The sequence below is a fragment of the Delphinus delphis genome, chromosome 9 (genome assembly GCF_949987515.2).
Source record: "Delphinus delphis chromosome 9, mDelDel1.2, whole genome shotgun sequence".
NCBI lineage: Eukaryota > Metazoa > Chordata > Mammalia > Artiodactyla > Delphinidae > Delphinus > Delphinus delphis.
In genome coordinates, this window is record NC_082691.1 from 86946679 (window position 1) to 86968656 (window position 21978).

At 48.9% G+C, this 21978-nt stretch overlaps 1 protein-coding gene across 2 annotated transcripts in view; it reads right to left on the reverse strand.

The window, feature by feature from the left end:
* PLXNA4 (plexin A4) overlaps nt 1–21978 on the reverse strand; it is a 200903-nt gene that overhangs the window by 87150 nt on the left and 91775 nt on the right. Inside the window, exon 3 of one of the 2 annotated variants that reach the window (XM_060020913.1) lies at nt 21513–21695. In XM_060020913.1, coding sequence (XP_059876896.1) covers nt 21513–21695 — 183 coding nt within the window. Of the gene's footprint in view, nt 1–20452; nt 21696–21978 lie in introns of those variants that run through there. The other variant, XM_060020912.1, reaches the window with a different exon arrangement.

Here is a 21978-nt window from a genome sequence, read left to right on the forward strand (position 1 = left end):
TGTGCTGTGGTACCAGGACCATGGCCACCGGGGGTGTCAGCTCAGGCCAATGAGCCCAAATGAGCAAAGTGCTCTCACAGACTTGAAAGGGACATGGGCAGAAGGTTTGGGGGAAGGAAAGAAAGCAGAAAAACCAGGAGGAGAAAACTCCCTGTGGAGCTGGAGGAGAGAGGGGCTGGAAGAGCCCCCGTAAGCCCATCTGCTTCCTTAGAAATGCACATTTTTGGAAAAAGAGGAGGCTCGGGAAGCAAAGATGCCAGCTTAGAGCCAGAGAGCATCCCTTTCAAAGGGAGTAGAAAGCACACGAGCAATGACAGGCCACCGTCCCGGGTGCCCCCACGGCCGGGGGCTGGGCTTCAACTTGGGAAACATCAGGAGGTCAGCCAGTGGGAGCCACATGGCTCCGCCCCTCTCCCTGGGACATGGAAATACTGAAGCCATCAACCAGATAGGCAGGGAGAAGTCATCCATCACTGCTTAGCTACCAAAGATCTCAGGGCAAGGAGGATGCAAGAGAGAGGGCCTGTTTCAGTCTGAGGGACAGATACGAAGCAGAGGGTACCATCTGATGTTTCTGGGAGGCTGCAGGCAGCATGGATGACCACGGTGTGCTCAGCCTGAGATCAATAAGCGTGATGGGCACGAGCATGGGCTCTGAGGAGTCTGCATTGGGATCCTGCCTCCACGGCTTTAATCGCGTTGTCTTGGGTTAGCCACTGAGCCTCTCTGGGCCTCAGTTTCCTCATGTCCTTGGCAATAACAAGCATGTCTGCTCTGTAGGGCAGTCCTGAGGACTGAATTAATGAATAGGTGCACGTTACCAGAGCAATGTCCACGCTTAGCAAGCACGCACTAAATGTTGGCCAGACGATAAATCCCCCCTGTGCTGGGTTCAGCCCCACTAACTGAGGAGCATGGGGTGCGTAACTCAGGCTCCCAGCATGGCAGCAGGATGTGAACAGCACCCGAACGGCAATCTTCTCTAGGCGCAACGCCCTCCTGTGGGGCATTCACCCCACTGCCATCTCTTCCATCTTTTCCTTTCCCCGACCCCTCCATTTCCCTCCTTCAGTAGTTTCGTAAACATTTTCTGTACTCTTTTCATAAAGTCAAACTGCCAAGCCAATTCTCAAGAAGCCTAAGAGTATGGTCCTGGATGCCGTCATCTGCTCACAAATTCTCAGTTTTCTGAGTAGGAGACTTCCGGGGAGGGCGGGGATGTCACCTGCCTGGAATGCGTTGTAGCCTCTTAGAGAAACTTGCACTGTCACCCCCGGCCCCCTGAGCTGGCCATAGTAGCCATTAGCAACTCCCTAAAGAGCCCCATCAGGTAATACCACCTACCACTTGTTTCACACATGGGAAAGCTGCAAGACAGCCCGAGAAGTTCCTGGTGGGGGAAGATCCTCGTGGGGAAAGGGTCGGGGTCCCACAGGCCCTGATTCTCCTGCCTGCTCGCTTGTCTCCTGATTCATAAGTAACCACACAAGAGAAGGAGCTCCCAGCCTCACTCCCTGAAGCCGTTCCCCTAGCTTTGCAGAGTGGCTGGTCTTGGGCCAAAAGAGGTGTGAGGCTCACGGCCTACAATGGGGAGGGCATGGGGCTTGCATTATTTTTCCAGAGCTGCATCAGTCACACACTTTTGTGGTCAAGGTGACCCATTAGGCAAGAGCTCAGGGTTCTGCCTGAGGCCACCAGCCAGAGTTGTTTGCTGTCCCCCTGTAGGGGGGCACGTGAAAGACCTTGGCCTCATTACTACCCTGCTTTGGCCAACCTGGCCCACCAATCCTGGGCTCGGAAAACTGGTCCACTCCCAGGCTGCTCTCATCGAGGGCTTCCTCAAAGGTCTGCTTCACTAGCTCGTTTTCTGGCTTTCAAAAGACACTGGGGAAATTAACACACACGGAGGCCAAGGTTACTGCCCAAGATCACAGAATGTCAAAGCGGTGAACCAGGGACCAGACTTCCAGTCTATTCCCGTGACGGCCCACAGGAGCATTCATAAGTGGTGGGGGCGTATATTGTTTCCGAGTCTTTCTAATATTTTAAATAAGCTCATCATCTAGGACAGTGGTGTCCAAGTGGCCAAATATGCCATCCCTGGATGACAGCGCTGCTGAGAAACACAGCTTCTTGGCAGTGGGATCCTTGCTAGCTCACTTTGGAATGCCAGCATCCCACCACGGTAGGGTTAAAATGTTCCAAATCTCTCAAACTTAATGAAACACCTGTCCCCTCTAACGCCATCAGAGGTAATTACACACGGCTCTCACATGCTCATATACACCCAGCCTCCAACTGGCTCTCTGGCTGCCTCCCTGGGTATACCTGGGTGTGCTCCCCAATCAACCCTGGCGGGACTGAGTTGGAAGAGCCCCTCCTTCTAAATTCTCTGGAAGGACTGGCACAAAACTCTGTAGTCTGGTATCAACCGGGCTTAGATAAGTTTGAAGTAATTACGACAGAGTTAGGAAAATTTTTACTTTCAAACTGTAAGGCTTTATTTATTTATTTTAAATTTTATTGGAGTATAGTTGCTTTATAATGTTGTGTTAGTTTCTACCGTACAGCAAAGTGAATCAGCTATACCTATACATATATCCCCTCTCTTTTGGATTTCCTTCCCATTTAGGTCACCACAGAGCATCAAACTGTAAGGCTTTAAATGACTGATACACACACCCACACACAGGGTATTGTTGAAAACTTATAATTCACATTAACAAGACTCTATTTAGAAACAGTCCCCATTAATCATTTTGTAAATGAATGTTTATGCATACTCCCCACATACTCTACACAAATAGTTTTTCCTAACAGTGTTATTAGCTGGCATACTCAGTCCCAGTGAACTGTGAAGGGAAAAAAAGCCTCATTTCAGGAACCCAAAGAGCAGAGGTCAGACAGGGAAGTCCTGGCCTCGTGGTGAGAAAGTAGAAGTGGCAGTCACAGGCCCACACAATGTTCCAGGGTCCCTTTCTATGCCTGCTGTCCTATTACTTCTCTCCCTCTTCCTGCAGGACTAGGTGAAGCAGAATGAGAAGTAAGGCCGAGCCAAGCTTTAGAATAAATCATCAAAAATGGCAAACAGGTCCTCTTCCGCTTTTCCAGGAACACACACACACACTATATTTATGTACGTACTGTTACACACACATATGAAGAGAAAAGGAATTATATAACGCATCAGCTGTTCATTTTCACAAACCCAGTTGAGATCAGTCCTGCAATATAGAAGCCTGTGGTGAGAGTCCAGGGACTTCTACAGGCAGTGAGAGAAAAGGCCCACTCTCTCTGAGGCTCAGAACTCACGCCCTGGAATGCCTAGAGGCTTCCAGCATGGAGAGCTACCCGGAAATGTTAGTACCAAGTGTTACTTTCTGGAGCCTCAAACTCCCCACATGCCCCTGCCTCACCCCTACACAGAACTGGATACTTGACGGGGAAGCCAAATTGAGCTCTAAAATGCACACAGGCAAAAGGAACAAAAGAAGTCATTTATATCCATAAAGGCGGAGATAACAATGTATTATAAGGGCATGGGTTTGGGAGTCTATGTGCCGACAAGCACCCTACCTTTCTGAATACGAGTTTCTTCATGGGTAAAATTGCAGCAAAAATCCCCACCATGCAGGGTTGCTGTGAGAGCCCTAGACGTTCACTGTAAGGTATGGGTAGCAAAGGACACAGCACACAGTAGCTGCTCACTTTTTTCTCATCTTCCAGCCTCTGTCTTCCCTCCCCAACCCTGACTGATGAAGCAGTGGTTTCCACCTTCGAAGCAGAACCAGCTTTCACTGACGATTCACCCAGTGGCTGGAAGTTAGTTCTATTTTGTACACACAAGATTGAAGACGAACTTCAGTCTGTTCTAACGAATCCATTAGCCCACTCTAACTTGCTCTGCCCACCTAAAATCACCAAGGACATAAAGGCCCTTTTCTTCTTTTGTTTGATCATCTCATAATGCCAAAATCATATCTTGTTCAACAATAAACCTTAGTAGAAGCTGGCCGTGGTGCTGGGAAATTACAGGAAGGACACAAAAACAGACACACAAACATGGGCCTGGCCAATCACGGTTTCCCAACCAGTAAATAATCAAGGTCGATGGTGACTCCCCCTGGGGGCGGGGACGCTGTTCGCAGCTGTTACAACTGGGCCTGCGTGCTGACAGGTTTCGTTCCAGATCTTCCCACTGGGCTTTGGTAGCTGCTGCACATGCTGCAGGAGACAAAGGCTTCTTTACCTCGTAAAGTTAAGACACAGATGAGCTTTCCAGAAGCTTCCTTTTTTTTTTTTTCCCAAAAGCTCTTCTGAAACCAAGGGAAAGCAAACCTACACATAATGAGACCCCAAATAAAGTCACTGAAACTGATAAGTTCACAGAGGGCCCCTCTCATTCCAATGTCCAAGAGGGAAAGCCCAAAGCTGTCTTGACCAGTGGGGCTTCCCGGGCTCAGGAACATGGAGGACTGTCCTCACCCCATCTGGCTGGGATGGGAGAAGCTGAAGTACTCTGCCTGGGAGCCATGGCAAAGTCTGATGGGATTTTCAATCTTTTTAAATACTTTCCCTATCTTCTCTTTGGATATGGGCCTCCCATTGGTCCTATCTGGTCCCAGTATGCTTCCCTAACTTTTCAACCTCACACTTCTTTCCCCAACAATCTTGCAGATGTGTTAGAGCTATCTCTACTGTGGTAGACAGAATCATAGCCCCTCCAAAGACATCCACATCTTAATCTCCAGGATTAGAGACTATGTTACTTCTCATGGAAAAGGGGATTTGGCAGGTCTCATGAAGTTAAGGACCTGGGGAGATTATCCGGGAGTATCCACACGGACCCAATCCAATCACACGGATTCTTAAGAGTAGAGACCCTTTCCCAGCTGTGGTCAGTAGGAGATGCACTAGAGGAAAGGTCAGAGAGATGCCACATTGCTGACTTTGAACATGGAGGAAGGGGGCCGTGAGCCAAGGAATATGGGCAGCCGCTGGAAGCTGGAAAGGGTGAGGGAACTGCTTCTCCCCTAGAACTTCCAGAAAGGAGCAAAGCCCTGCTGGCATCATGATTTTAGCCCAGTGAGTGTGGGACTTCTGAGCTACAGAATTGTAAGACAATAAGTCTGTGTTGTTTCTAATACCTGGTGACGTATCTGCTGCTCCCTCCCCTACATTCCCCCAGGGCTTGATTCCTCTGAAGGTGCTGCTGACTGAGTCCTCCCAGCAGGGAAGCTTGTGTGTCTCCTGTTACTTCTGTGGAGCTCTGGCCCAGACCCCTCGCCAGGAGAGCAGTAGTCTGTCCTCTCCTCCAATTTCAGATGGGCCTGCTTCCTTAACGGGACTCCCAAGTCTTGTTTCTAAACAATAGTCCCTGGGACCCTTCGAGTTCCAAGCTCATTTGTCAGAACGATAGATCACAGACGTGCGGGAGGGTGAGGATGCTCTGGTACCCAATTCGGCTCACGTCCCCAGAGGTGGACTTGGAAAACATCAACCATCAGTGCTTGCGATGCAAGACAACTGTCCACACACGAGGACAAACAAGGAAGCGGCATGCCATCGCTCCTGAGTCTGGGCACACTCTCTAAGCTGGTTTTTATGCAGGATCGTTCAGCTCAGGACAAAGGTGGGGTCATACGCACAAAAGCAAATCTTTAGAACAGGGAATCCGGAAAAGCAGAGGTGAGAACTGTCAGAGGAGAAGGAAGCACCTCTCACCAGACAGAGGTGGTGGCGGGAGCCGGGGCACATGTGGGACTCGCCCGCAGCCGACTACCTCGAAGCCTGCCAGGGGCCCTAGAACCAGGTTCTGGGCTGTCAGCAAAGACAGATTTAGCACCAATGATCTCATCTTGCAGAACACCCCCAGGGCCTCCAAGTGCTCTGGGAAACATCACTTTGACAAGCTGGAAAGTGGACGTCACTGCTGGTCCCATAACGTAGGTGGAGGGCACAAGGGTCCCTCCCTCGGTTCACCCAAGAGGAGCAGGAGCAGATGACGCCAGGGCGTGGGAGCAGAGGGCAGGCTGGGTGAGGCCTAGAGCACTGCCACCCTGCTCCACCCCAGCCTGGACAGCCCAGGTGCTGTGAGCTGGTGCTTTACGGTGAGTCCACAAATACCAGGCGCTTTGTGGTGAGCAGCGAGCAGTAAGAGACATCCTGACTGTAAGCCGGTGGCTCACATCCCTGCAAACCTCCACTCGTGCTTATACCAGGACATGCTGTGATAGGGGATTCATAAATGCAGCAGCGGCAGAAGGTGGGGGAGGGCTGGAGCTCATTCCCTCTGTTGTTTGCTGCAAATAAGACCAAAGCCCTGCAAAGGGCCAGGTGGGGCAGGGGGTGCAGGGATGACTGTCCCGTGTCCCTCGAAGTGAGCCAGCAGCAGAAGGATGAGAATCTGTCACTGAGGGCAAACCCAAATTTCTCCCTCTCTGTGGTCCCCCAGTTGGTTTCCTAGCTTATCTTAGCTGGGGACTTCCGCTGGTCCGTTCTCCTGAGGTTTTTCAGTGTGTTTCACAGGCAGATTCTCCCTCGAGAGCAGAGAAGCCACAGTGGCTCCTCTCCAATGCTGCCCCAAAAGTCCCAGGAGGGCAGTGGTGGGCAGGCCCTTTGTCTGGGATGAGGACCCCTGGTTCCTGCTTCTGCAGCCACGGGACAGGGCTCCACGGTCCTTCCTGATGAAGGGAGGTATGAAAATTCTAAGAGAATGGTCTGGATACCTCGCAAATAGAAAGAAATACATTTCTAAATATCAAATAAACGTTGGTACTTCTAGAAGGTAGGACACACAGAAGACAGTGGTCCCTCTCACACTGCTAAAGGTGATGGATAGTGATAGAAAATAAAAGCTGTCAGATAAGAAAGGCCAGGTTTATATCCAAACCCACCAGAGGTGAGTTCCACGTCGGATTTAGTCATATTAGAGACCATCAACTCCCAGAGAAGAAGGGCTGTGAGTCTGATAAATTCCATATTGGGAAGTGCCAATGGGATGTAATGAGGGTCTGTCAGAGAAATAAATCAAAACATACTGAGAATTCGGGGTGACCACCAAAATAAAATTCCTTCCGCCAAACACAGCATAGACACCATTGTGGTTGAAGGAAGGAAAGTTCTACAAGCAATTTAAAATGGAACTGACAGCATCTCTTCAAGTAAAGACGTCAGAAAAAGCTGCAAAGAGAAACTGTGATACAGGGCAAGAAGCCGGCGTTGGGGCTACATAGCAAGACCCAGAGGGTAGAGGCAGGGTCCGCCGCAGGAGCAAAGAATCCTTAGAGAGGGTCTGACCCAGAGCACCAGGCCAGCATCCCATCACACACACGTATGCACACACACACACAGGCACACGCCCCTACAGCACAGGGGCGTTCGGAGAAGGAACAAAATTAGTTCAGACTGTGAACCATTTATCCTGTAGAGGAAAAATGAGATTTTTTTCCTGCTGTTCTTTTAATTAAAAGTTAGCTCATAAATCAAATACCTTGTTTCCAGGCTGCAGGAGGTGGTAGGAGGAATCCCAAGCTTTTCAGATCTGAGCATGCCCTGTGCCCCCTTCCCTCACCCGCATTAGGCACCCCGCCCGTTACAGCACTTCAGTGTAGTAGCAGCCCAGGGAGGAGCCAGGGGTGGCTTCCTGAAGTTCTTCCAAAGAGATCTTGAGCGTATACGTGCACACACACACCAGACACACACACACACACACACACACACACACACACAATTAAATCCCACAAGGACTGGTTAGTGCATCTATATGGAGCCTCCGAGGTTCCCCTGGAGATCTTCTACCCTCTGCTCTTCTACCATGCCTGGGTTCACAGGAGTGACATCCACGGAGTTTGAAGACTCTCCTTAGAAGTTTACTAAGCACAGAAAATCATTTGGTCCTCACCATCTTTTCTACTTGTTTTTTCATCCTACTGAATCAAGTAATGCTCTCCAGATGTGAAGTACTATTATCCTCAGCTCATTCATACGAGAGATGGTGGGTGCATACATTAATATGCTAGTTGCTCAGAAGGTGAAATATGTGTAGGCAAACAATTTGTCCAAAACCAGGAGTGCAGCCAGCAACAAAGTCGAGATTTCCCAGCTGTCGCTTCCAACTCTTCATGTGACATGCCGGTCTGGTTTTAGCAGTTAAGAGGCATGGACAACCCCTGATACAGACCTGGGCAGATGCTTGGGCACAAAGCCTGTGGGGATGCCTGGGAGCGAACGTGGGAGGCAGTAGGGTAGCATCCAATGGCACCTTCTGCCGCTTCTTGCCTTCCTCTGGCTTAAGAGAATGGCTGCCATGACCACGGAGGGAGTTTATCACTTTTTCATTTTCAAGCTACTCCTCACCAAAGCATCTTAAAGCATTTGTGCACCCTCACTCACATGCCTTCATATTCTGGGGAGAAATGAGGACAAAGAAAGGGGACCCCTTATAAGAAAGGGAATGAAGAGAGAGTTTTGTTTTAGCTTCCTTTCTAGAATCTACCCATAATGCCATGAGCCTTTCTCTCCCTGTGTCCCCTCACCCAACCCAGCTATTTCCCTCTGATCCTGCCCTGGTCAGAGAAAGAGTCCAGACAAAAACAAAGGTCAAACAAGGAGCAATGTTCCCCTTTCCCCTGTCCTCAGACCCAAGTCCCTCAAAAACAATCAGATTTAAAGCATGGAGATTAAATTATCACTAAGCTAATTATGGGAATCACACTTAGGCTGGGGCTGGCTGCCGGGAAGCGAGGTCAGCAGGCAAGAGGCATTAAAATTAAAGGCAGATGCATGAAGCACTTCAAAAAGCAACTGGGAGACTCATTACCCACCCATCCCCCAACCACACACACACACACACACACACACACACACACACACACACACGGGGGAGAATGAAACCACTCTGATATTTGAGGCGCTGTCCATCTGGGCGATAGTCACAGCATTTGACAGCTAAATAGCTCCACTCTGTCATCATCTCGAAGCCAAAGTGGGCGAGTCAGAGGTAAACTGATTAGATGGCGTGCTGCTAATTTCCCAGAGAGAACGTGAGGGAGGTGGGTGGGGCTCAGTCCAAGAGAGCAGATCCCAGGGAGGACCAGCCCCGGGCTTGAGCGCAAAGAGAAGGGTCTGGAATCTGAACTATGGCACAGAGGAAAGTACCTACAAAACAAAAACAGACTCACAGACATAGAGACTTGCGGTTGCCAGGTGGGTGGGCCGGGGGGTTAGGGAGTGGGATGGGCTGGGAGTTTGGGGTTAGTCGATGCAAAGTATTACATTTAGAATCGATAAACAATAAGGTCCTACTGTGTAGTACAGGGAACTGTAGCCAATCTCCTGGGATAGACCAGAATGGAAAAAAATATAAGAAAAAGAATGTATATATGTGTATAACTGAGTCACTGTGCTGTACAGCAGAAATTAGCACAACACTGTAAATCAACTGTAATTCAATAAAAAAATGTTTTTTAAAAGAGAAGGGTCTGGTTCCTAAGCGTGTGTGCACACATCAGCATGCATGGGATTAAGTACATGTGCATGTTGATGACATGAATGTATATGCATGTGTGGGAGAGGGCTCACAGTCACGCATATGTGGGTGTATCTCTTACCCACCTGAAAATAGAAGGTGAAGAGCTGGGAAAGGATCAGAGGGCTCCTCCTGGCATATCTGCAGCAGGGCAACTGCTTTCTGTGATTGCCAAGGCCCTTCCAATCGCTGTCACTAGCTCAGCCAGGAAAATACATATCATTTTACCCAGTTACGGATGCTCAATGACTCCTCAGACATCATCAGTGTGATGTAAATTTAAGACATGTCAGCCAAAAAACTGGCAATCTACAGAATGAGGTTGAGGGCTAAAAATCAATGTTTTTCAAACCAATCTGCAGGACGGCTTCCTCCATTCAGGATTCCAGCTCTGCACTTCTGCCTTTTCCAGAGAGGAGCAGATGGCGGGGAACCCTGACAAGGAGGTCTGTGAGCTGGTCCTGAGTCAGTAGTCAGCTTTGGAACCGGAATTCCCAGATTGGGTTTCTTGCCTGGAGGATGAATTTCAAGGGCCAGAGGTCCTGCCTATGTCCAGAGTGAATGTTTTGGAATTCACAGTCAGAAAAGCAGAATTCAGAGGGGAAGTAGGAGAATTTTGGGGGGTTAAATTAATTTGGAAGAAATGGGGAAAATTCATTTGGGAGGCTCCATTTAATTGTAGTTAAGAGAAATGATGTAATAAATTTGGATAATTTAATTATCCCAAGAGACATCTGCTGAACACAATCTAATCTTTGTATTTAAGTAGAAAAGTACCCTCACTCTGTAGGAAAACTGGATGCAGGGAAACACAAACATCCAGAGCCTGACGAATGGAACGATCTGAACAATTCTAATTTCAGTTTCAGAAGAAAAAGCAAATCACAGGAAAACAAGCTGATAGAGGATTTCATTTTTTAAAAAATCTCCAACACTATGTCTGGGCTTGATGACGTAAAATCAGCCATATCCTGTAGTTTTCATACCTCTTCTCCAATATTAAGTAAGAAGACACCATGTGCTCATTAACTCAAGAAACACCTAACACATTACGGATGGGCCAAGTCGATATGTCTGGATTCAGTGCGATGTTCACAATAAGAATCCTTAGAGTAAACTGTATTATTGACAAAATATTCTCTGCCCCTCCCTCCCATCTCCCCACACATATATGCACCAGGCCTCTTCCTGTGGCGAGGATACACTCTCCACACCATTCCCTTTGGCTTAGCCAATAAAATGTGAGGGACAATAACATGTGCCACTTCCAAGCAGCAGCATTAACAGCCATCTCTCTTTTCCTTCTGCCAGGAAGGAGATTGGCATGTCTTCAGCTTCTGTCCCAAATAAATGACATAGAGCATAGCTGCTGCCAAACCAGAGTGGACATGGACATGAGCTGGAAACGAGCTCATGCTGTTGTTGTAGCCACTTAAATTTGGGGGTCATTTGTTACTGCAGCATGACTTAGCCTAAGCTAGCTGATACACCTACACTTATACACACACACACACACACACACACACACACACACACACGTACTATAAGACCCTTAGACCCAAGAGTCAATCTTCAAATACATTTTTTACTTAGCGTTTGTTACCTTCAGGAAAGCGCTGTGCTGGGCACCTATCTCTAACTGGAAAAGGCTTAGACACGCTGGGGGAAAGATCCAGATGTGTTAATAAATGTATTTTTTATGCGAAGAAAATGAACAAATTCCTCTCAGGAAGAATTCTCAGATTTTGAAAGCTTCTATTGCCTATGATTTCTGGGTAATCAAAATGTGACTGAATAAAAACTCAAGTTGGTAAAATAGATACATTCGGAGGCTATTAATTTTAGAAAAGATTCTTCAGTTTAGAAAAGGATTTATTGGTTCCTTTGATGAACTCGTATCTCTTAAGCCCGTGACCTTTCCATCGGGTTAAGAAGCCCACAACCTAGTTGAGGCAATGAAGCAGTCAGTCTACCTGCATCAAGGTGGCCTTGACCCTGCCCAGCTCATGGAGGAGTCTAGCACCCCAGCTGCCACAGCGGCACTTGAGGCCAACAGCGTGCAAGTTCAGGTCCATACAGGGCCTCAGCTGATCTTGCCTGATTAAACCTCATGGGATCTAAGAAAGATGGATTCTGTGAATGAGGTTTAAAATGTTAATTTCCTCTCCCAAGCCTGGTATGTCTGGGGGAAGACCCAGAAGAGCTTTAATCATAAAGATTATATAAGACATTCTATGCATGCTCATCTAAAGCATTTAAAATATGGTTATGAGTACATACAACTTCTCAAAAAGCCTGTGCACCCATCATGGAAAATATCTGTAAAGGGATCCTGTATCTGGTAGAAAAGCATGGATAAATGCTGTGCTCTTTGGGGGAAGGTAGGACGAAAGGGAAGGAGCTGAGTGAACACTGCGGGGAATGCTGGCAAGTTAGCAGAAGGACCAAGTTAAAGAATTTATCCACTCACAGATCTTTAAGAATGAACCAAACGTATCTAACCACCTTCACTGTTACCAGAAACCACCAAGCCTGTAAGATACCCATGAGATCTTAGGTATAATCCTGCCTGAAACAACACTTGGCAACTGAGATTCCCACGGGGAAGACCTGGAAAGCAGCAAGATTTGGTGTAACTTGTGGATGCAGTGATGAGAGCGGGTCAGAAGGTGGCTTCAGCATCGTTCTGGTCTCTCAAGTCCAACCATTCATTGAGGGCACTCTCAAGTTCGGCTCCCCCAGCCCCGGCACACTCTCAATCTGGTGGGAGAAGTGAGTGGTTAAGCAGAAAGACAGTCCATCTCCCTGGCGAGAGTGGAATGGGGGAGCCTCTTCCTGTATGTCTTCCCTTCCACTCTGCTTGCTTCCAAGGCCTCTTGAGTCTTGGGGGAGAGGGGGGAGGAACCTTCTGGAAGGGGCTCAAAGGAGGTCCCAGCAGAAAAACTAGGATGAGGGGAGGCACTGGGGATGCCAGAGAGTGGTCCTAAGGAAGGGAGAGCCTGTGGAGGTGGGAGAACCCCTGAGCCAACACCCACTGCTCATGGATCCACTCGTTGGCCCACTTTTCCTAATGAGACTCACACGGGCACCAACAGGGCAAAGCAGGTCAACAGAGTAAACCATCTGATCACAGTGTCCCTCAAGCCACCAAATCTATAAAGAAATCATGGAGCCAGAGCTGCCTCGTGACTTACTACCCCACAGTCATCCGGGGTAATTGGTCAAGATAACATCTGAGAGTGGACCTGCCTGTGTTAAGAGTCCAATGCTGCACAGCGACAGGCAGCAAAGGTTAAGAGCTGAGAGAGTAAATGTGGGATGAGTAGGTCCAGGACAGAGAAAAGCCAGGAGGCTCGGGTGGAGACCGGCATTTAGAAAGAAAAGGAAGGTTGGAGGGGCTGGTGGAGGTAGGTGCTACAATGACCAGGGGTCCAAGGAGACGGTATAATTAGGTCCTCAGCTGCAGAGGACTTGCCAAGCAGTTATGGGATATGACTCAGTTTGCAGCTGTCTAGCAAATGAGAAGAGACAGGGATGTTGGCCGAGCAGCAACAGGAAAAGGAATCAAGAACCACTACACATAGTCCCACAGGCTGTTCGGAGAGAGAATTCTAGTGAGAACCCCAAAGACAAACACCCCAAATGAGTCCTGGGTGGCAGGTCAGTGGTAAGTGGAAAAGCACAGCTTGTTTCCCGGAAAACTTCGGGCCCTTCCCCAAGGTCACTGCCCCCTCTGCTGCGGGATGGGCTCCAGCATAATTGCCCCTCAAGAGGGAAGTTGTCCTTGGAGGGAGGTTGGTGACGCGAGAGCTGCTGTGTAGATGGGAACCCCACAGTCTCTCAGGTGGGAGCCTCTTCCTTAGTATTTCAATTTAGCCGGGACCCTTGAGACTCAAAATGTGAGGTGTGGGACTTCCTTGGTGGCGCAGTAGTTAAGAATCCACCTGCCAATGCAGGGGACATGGGTTTGATCCCTGGTCTGGGAAGATCCCACATGCTGCGGAGCAACTAAGCCCATGTGCCACAGCTACTGAGCCTGTGCTCTAGAGCCCGTGAGCCACAACTACTGAGCCCACGTGCCACAACTACAGAGCCTGCACTCTAGAGCCCGCGAGCCACAACCTCTGAAGCCCACGTGCCTAGAGCCCGTGCTCTGCAACAAGAGAAGAGTTCCCTTCTCATCCTCTTTCCTGCCAGCTCTAATTCACAGGAAAATGACCCTTTCCTAAATAGGTGATCCTTCAAAGAGATCAGTCAGGAGGCATGGATTCTCCATGCACACAGAGCTCTCATCAGTTCCCGACTTGAAACGTAAGTCTCTCTCATCCACCCTTATAAACCACCACTGTTTCCATAAGATCAGCAGAGCCCCCAGGACGGTCCCCGCGTGCTCCCAGACCTCCTGCTGAGGATGGTGCGGCGCCCTCTCTGGCCCTGTGGGAGTGGCAGGCCACTTCACTCCTTCCTGCTCATCCTCTGGGTTCTCTACTATGTCAACCAAAACCTCTGGGAGCCAGCAGTCAGGATTCAGTGCTGGGGCCACTTTGGCTCCTGAGCAGAGCTGTGCCCCTTCCTATATCACTAAAACTCAACTTGAACTTTAAAAATATTGGTTCCGGTATCCCTGATGGTCCAGAAACAAAGCCCTCGTGTGGCAGGCAGCCTCTAAGATGACCTCAATGACCTCTGCCTCCTGGTATTCCTGCTTTGTGGACGCCCCTCCCCTGAGTGTGGGCTGGACCATGTGACTAGCTTCTAGTGAACAGGATGATGCAAAAGTGATAGGATGACACTTCTGAAATTAGCAAGAAGACTGGCTGTCATCATGCTCGCCATCTCTTGGTTCTCTCTCTGTCAGCTGCCATGTGGTGCGAGCGGCCGTCACGACGGAGAGGCCCACATGGCAAGGGACTGATGTCTCCAGTGAGGACCTGAGGCCTTGTACTGCCACGTGCTTGATCTTGGAAGAGGATCCTCTCCCAGTCCGTCCTTGAGCCTGGAGATGGTGGCTGCCCCAGCCAACACCTTGACTATAGTCTGTGCGCAACCCTGAGCCAGAGGACCTAGCTAAGCCGGGCCTGGAATCCTGCCCCACAGACCCTGTGAGGTAAGTGTTGTTTTAAGCCTCTAGGTTTCAGAGTCATCTGTTACACATCAATCCATAACCAATACATTTGTGTCCCCTGGGGACAGGATAGAAGGCATGGAGTGAATGCAGGAGACTCGAGGAGCTCTTTTAGAAGTCACTGTGAACGCCTCTATGAGAAACCAAAGCTGCCGGAAAGAGCACCAGGACACCACCAGGAAGTAAGCCCAGTGGCCACATTCACAGGAAGTCACTTGAGAACAAGTAGGAACTATAAGAAGACCCCTAATCAGAGCTTCAGCTGGTGGGCTCTGAGTCAATCTGGCTACCACTGCCTTCCCCATCTGTGGTCCTGTCCTTGCTGAGAGCTGCCACTGGTATCACCATCTGGATTCTATTCTCTTCCCATCCAGAGTCTATCAGCTATGAGCCCAACAGTGAGGGGACCATTTACAGCTGGGGGCCCACCTCCTCCTCTTGCTTTCTGCTTCCTCCCTCTTCCTCTGGTACATCATGTCTTTTATCCTTTCCCATATTTGTTGTCTTGGTTACATGGCCAGACTCCTGATATGCCGCTAGTTTTCATTTTAATGATACGTTCTTGTAAAGCACAATATTTTACTTCAGTCGCATGTGTGACTGGATGAATTCCTCCAGCGCGTCTGGCATTTGAGCATCAGCTGACTGAGTGTGCTCTATGATTTGTGGTGTTCCTGCAGCACCTTCTTCAATTTTCATGTCTGCATTTTAATTTATGATCAGGATCATTCTACACAAATGTATATATATATATACACACGCACATATGATTCAAAAAAAATGGCACACATGTATCAATTAATCTTGAACTGGCAAAGCTCACCTAAAACCATCTCCTTAAATCATGTGCAGTAGCAATGATCGTTTGGAAAATAGGATGACAAATGTTCCCAGGGTAGCATTTTCTGGGGATCTCAAAGTGTGTCTCAAGAGGACACCAGGAGGAGAATGAGTCTAAGCCCCAGCTCTTGGCATCGAACTGCCTTGGGAGGGTCTGCAGCAGATGTGGAATTGGGAGGACACCACCCCAACCCCACTCAGGTCAGCACTGGTGACCACTTGGGATCCCTACCAGGGACCTGCAGGGACAGTGGGTGAGCCTCAGGGCCAAGTAGTGAAAAGTAGGATAGGATAAGAAAATAGTGCCAGTGAGGACACATTTACGCAAAAAGGATGGTTGAGTGAGGGCTTGACATTGTTCAAGAATATAAGATATACCCAAGAGGATACTGTCAAGCTTAGCTGGTTTCCGTATCTCCTGGGTACAACACGGACAAAAAGGCCTACGACCTAGCGGAGGAGATTGAAACGAGGTGGGAGGAGGACCGTGAGATGTGGACGGGTAGGCACAAGGTGAAGCTGGTCTGAAGGCCAGTCCCAGGATCCCCAGGCTTGAAGGACTGAGGACCCAACAGCTGTCTCTCTGTCCCTGCTCAGATGTGAAGTCAGAGGAAGGAGGGGGGCCCCCTGGAACATCTGCTCTGCTCTTCTGTCTACGACACCCTCAGCCTCAGCTGAGGCTTAACTCACTTAACTCTCAGGTTAAGATCTATACAGGCTTACTACTTGCAAAACCAGGGGTGGGAAATGCAAAAACAGAACACGATGAAAATAATCAAAAAAAAAAAAAAAGAAAAGAAAAAGAAGCTTTGATGGACTCCTCCCATAATGGAAATTGTCCAGCATTGATTCTTCCATATTTCTCTTCTGCTTGGGTATCTAAACACATGCAAACTGGCCAGCAGCTCTGGTTTGAGAAACTCCTAACATGTCAGAGCAAACTGACCAAACCCTACACCAGGTACACTCGGCCTCTGCTCTGATGGCAGGGCCCTGGGCAAGCTGGAGTTCCAGCTGTATCTCTATTGGGTTTTGTGATGCCTCCAGCCATCTGGAGAGCCTTATGGGGCATGAATTTCTTTTTAGTTAAAGTTGATTTAAATTTCCAGGTGAATGTTAAGGAGAATTCTCAGATACACTGAGGACGTTGCAGGGCAGGGGCCACGCATCTCTGATCTGGTATTGCTCTGTGACTCAAGCATTACAGAGACACATACACACAGCACCCATTCCTGAGAACTTATGTTCAGAACGACACAGCTTCAGGTGGGTCTCCCTCCACCTCTGGCTGGTTGCCTTTCTGGACCCACAGTCAGGGCCTACAGAACATGAGCAGATCCATTTCAAACAGGCTCAGACAGAGAAAGACAAATATCATATGTATCACTTATGTGTGGAATCTTTTAAAAACAGGATACAAATGAACTTATATACAAAACAGAAATAGACCCACAGACATAGACAACTTATTATTACCAAAGGGGAAAGGCGGGGGAGGAATAAATTAAGAGTTTGAGATTAGTGTATACATACGTCTATATATAAAATAGATAACCAATAAGGAGCTACTTACTGGCATAGCACAGGGAACTACGCTCAATGTTTTGTAATAATCTGTAAGGGAAAAGAATCTGAAAAAAGAAAAGATAGATAGATATGTATAACTGAATCACTTTGCTGTACACCTGAAGCTAACACAACACTGTAAATCCACTATATTTAAATAAAATAAAGTAAAACAAAACGTAAAAATAATTCAAAGAGGCTCAAGAGAAAAAAATTAGGAAGACTGAATTAATCTGCATGACAAGTCCCAAGAAGAATGACTTTGTGTCATCTACTGCTGTTGACCCTCCATGCTGACACACACCCAATTCCTATCCAGAGGGGCTGGTATGGCGTGGTTTGCCCATGTGTGTGCTCACATGTGCACACACGCGCATCCTACGACAAGCCACTAGCAGGGCCAGCCAGGGTTCCGCTTAACCAACACCCATCAAGCGTTCTGCCCCTTCGTGTGAGCAGTTCAACCTAACCAAACACCCAGGAAAGACGCAATCACAAAATGAAAGGAGCAAGCACACCTCAAGTAGAAGTTTATGATGTTTTGGTTCACAATGAACATTACTCTCCCCCTAACGTCAGGCAGTAATTCACTGCTGAACAGCAGCCATAAAATATGATCACTTAGTGGTAAAAATGTAACAGAGACAGAGAAAGCAGGGTGGACTTCTGGCTGGAATATTCAAGCAAAGAGGTCTTGTCCTTCTGAGGCAACACTGACCTCGTTAGCCCAAGCCGGTTCAAAGTTTTCCAGATTTAAATGGACATCTTAAAGCAAATCAGGATGGTGTTTGCCTTAAGAGTTTTCCCTATAGTTGAAATTGCAATAGTCTGTGACTTATTCCTAACTTCCTAGGCACCTCCTGATGACTGGAGCATTTATGTGCCACATTTCTTAACAGCCCATGGAAAAGGATGCCAATGCCAGCTGCGGCACACACACATCAGAAAAAATAAGACGTCCAAATTGGTACTTTCCTCACCTCCTTTCCCCCTGCCTCATGTGATGTGTGCACTAAAGGAGTGAAATTATGGTCATCAGAGACAAGGTCGCAAACGATGGGGACCCACACCTTTCAAACAAAATGAAAAGGCAGTAATTTTGAAGGCAGCCCATGGATAGCTACAGTCTAGCTCCCGGACCCCTGAAACTCACAGCAAACTCCCTTACTCTTAGCAAACCTCCCAACCCCCTCCCACCCAGCCTTCCCACCTTGAGTCCCTTGTCATTTTGCAGAGAACTTCCGCGAGGCCCTTGATACACACGGGAGATTATTACAGGGCTCAGAGAAACCAGCTCTGTAATTACGGCGACAGTGTGATTTCCATTATTCTCGCCCCCTGGTTTCAGCAGCTCACAAAACTTCCTGCTAAGTCCTCCTGCAGTCCCAGAGCTTTTCATGGCTGGGCCTCTGCCCAAAAGGTGAATGGGGTCCTGATAACCTCTTGGAAAAGCAAGGCAGAGTTATTACAAGGAAAGGGGAGTGGTGCTCAGCGAGCAAGGGTGCTGGGAAATTCTATTGTTTAGAAAAAATAAATAAACTGGCCAGTTTCGCTTTTTATTATTTCAAACAACAGACTCGGCGGCCCGGCTTTCCTTTACCAACTCAGACTGTCCCCCTGGGCCAGCTGTGCTGAGTCTGCAGGAGGGTAGCTGAGCTTCAGCTAAACTATTAAAAAGGCTCCCGCTCAGAGCTCGTGGAGCAGAAAGTTTGGCTGCCCTGATGGCCTGGCTTTCCCCGGGAGGGCCACTGGCTCATTCCGCCCCCACGTGACCCTCTGGTCTTACCTCTCAAATGTTTATGCTTCACCACTCCCACTATAGTTCTGGAAATTAAATGTAATGTCCCAGGTGGCTGAAACAGAACTGTTCTTATATAAGCCCTCCCACCCCCGCGAAGTAAAAGATGAGAAAGGCCAGCCCACGGTTTATAAAGTCCCAAGGCTCCCGCTCAGGGGTTGCCTGTCATTGCTGGCCTGGCTGACCTCTGGGGACACTTCAAGGCAAGGCTTTGCCCACAGCCTGCCCCATGAGGGATGTCTGTGTGCACTTGGCCTGCCCAAGCTCCCAGAGGTGTCCTCAGCCCACACTCATGGAGATGGGCTGCACTCTCACCTCCCATCAGGAGGCCGGCTTCCACAGGGGAGAGGGAGCCAGCCCCCATGAGCCTCTGTCCACCCTCTGACCAAGAGCACACATTTGCCAGTCGACCGTCTTGGGTTTACGATGCAGCCACGGCCAAGAAACATCTTCCCCCCCGTCGCCAAGAGAAAACAACTTTCTGTTCTGTTGTGTGCACTGAATTTTCAAAGTTTATTTCACTGACACCATATACCAACCTGCTCAGACAATAGCAGGGAAAAAAAAAAAAAAAACCTACAGGGTCTACTCGGTCTGGCCAGAAAGTGAAGGATCCTCTGCACCTGGTAGGAAGTTTAGGGGGTGGGCATGTTTCAGCACATTGCAGGAAGTCACCTCTCCCTTGCACTGAGATTGGGCTCCGTAGAGACAAGAGCTAAAGCACCCCAAATTTCCTTCTTACGTATTTACCCTCAACAGGACTTATTCACCCATCGGGGCAAGCAAAGCAGGTCAAGACATTTCACTGTGTGAACTGCATGTGGGAAGGCTGTCGGTATTCAGACTTCGCTTTGCCAGCAAATCAAATTCCTTGACTCTTAGTGAAGAATGAAGTCATCTGAGCAGCTAACGGAAACGTCCCCGCGGTCCCTGCTCTACAGCCCGTGGACTTCCCTCCTCGATTTATACTGAGGCTTATCAGACACAATTTCAGCAAGCTTGGTTATCTGATTTCCTAGCTCACTGAAAGCTGGAAGCCGCAGACTGAGGGAGGAAGAAAGGCGCTGATGTGGACCAGTACTTCCTGGCAGCATCTGGAAGTGCTGAGTGACACGGTACGCTAGAAGAAGAGCCGGGAAGGCTACAGCGATCAAACACAACACACCTACACCTCCCAGCATCTTCCCCGGGCGTCCGCGAACCCCGTTCAACATGTGAGTAATAATCTAAACGAGAAGATCAAGGCGGCAAGAAAACATTCAATTGTGTTTAATATATTCTTCACAGAAGGCAGACCATAAAATGTAATTCTTAAAGCTATGTGGATGATGGTTAAATTGTTTGTTAACTTGACACAGAAGGCAGCACACTACGATGAGGTGGGCAATCCCAGACACGTGGCATGTTGCCTGCATCACCCTTGCAGCGTGCCACGGCGTTTCCCCAACACATGTTTCTTCTTCCAGCTGCTATGCATGTAACTGTTCCACGCACATTCCCAACCCCCACACCCTCTGCTCCCCACCTCTCCCCATCCAGCCCCACTGCCTGTTCCACAGAGACGTACACTCTAAAGAAAAAAACAAGTGCTGAAATGGGCTGTCACACAGTAGGATGGGAGAACAGGCACAGTCCCTAGATTTGCAGAGAGCACTTCCCCTTGACCATCCAGCGAACACCCACAAATACAGCAAAGAGAAGAGCAGCCATCAAACTTCAGTCTCGGATCAGGCAGCGCCCCTTTATCCATGTGAATCACACAATGTCCAGTGAATTCCAAGGGAAGCCCAATTAAAACAAGCAGGACCTCCACACGGAGTCATCAATATTTCCCAGGGAAAAGACTCAGGTATGATTATCAGCCAACAGAAAACAGGACCTACTGCCTAGAGTCTTGGAAAGGCTTTTGTTCCAACAAGGAGGGCACCCTATGGGGCCAGCACCAACTCACTGAGACGAGAACCCAAGCAGAGGTGGGCGAGAAAATAGTTCTGGATAGGTAGGGGCCCCCAACACGGCGGACGGGCCAAGGCCACCCAGTGCCCCTGAAGCCAGCAAGCTTCTGGAGAACGAGGAGGAAAACTCACGTCCCCAGGTCACACGGTTCTACTCCCCCAAGGGCAGTTCTGTGCCCCCAAAACATCCAGGGTCTCCCCGTCCCGTGACTTGGCTCTTAGCCCTAACAGCGACTCCAGCAGGAACGACACTTTCCTCTGTCAGTTTCCCTGAATGGATTCCAGACGGACGCACCAGCCAGAAAGGCTGAAGCAGGAGGAACAGGCATATCCCTTGCCCCTGTCCATCCTCCACAACCACCCAGGCCTCATAAAGCTATTGCCTTGGGGCATGAGCCCAAGTTGGACAGAATACACCATATTTAGAATGGCCTGGCAACCTGGAGACGCGCACCTCTCAGGAGCACACCAGCCCAACGCAAGAGATGGGTCCACACACTCACCCGCTGTGAGTCCCACAACAACCCTGCACGTGAAGGACAAGAGTAGCATTGACGACCTCAACAGCAACACAGCCCTTAGCTCAAACCTGTATCATTGCCAACCAGGCCCAAGGTAGTAAAAGAATGCAAGAGAACATCCATCCTGGCGGGGACAGGCTGTCACCACAAGAACCAAAGTGACTACACCTTGTCCTACCTTCTTCAGCTTGCCACTCTTGGTGCCCACGAAGGCCAGAGAATGATTCTTGTAGACGTATGCGATGACAGAAGTCATGCGGTCCCTGTCCTCCGTGAAGACAGGGATGCCACGCACCATCTCAGACACACCCAGGGGGGCATTCATATCCAGGCCACAGAAGTTGTCATCAATGGTTAGGAGCTGAAAATGAAGGAGGAGAAAAATTAGAAGCGAGCACCAGGGCAATGGGTGGAGGTACTGAGTCAGAGAACTCTGGAGCTAGAAGAATCCTTACAGATGGATCACCTGTTATAAATCCCTCCTTTATTACATGAGAAACTCAGCTCCAGAGAAACTAGGTAACCTGTCAACAGTCATCTAAGTAGGTTGCAGGACCATGGCAAAAAGTCACAGATCCCTGGAGTCTCTTTACACCATGCGCCGTGGTCTCTCTGCCCCTCCTTCAACCCCTCCAGGCACCATC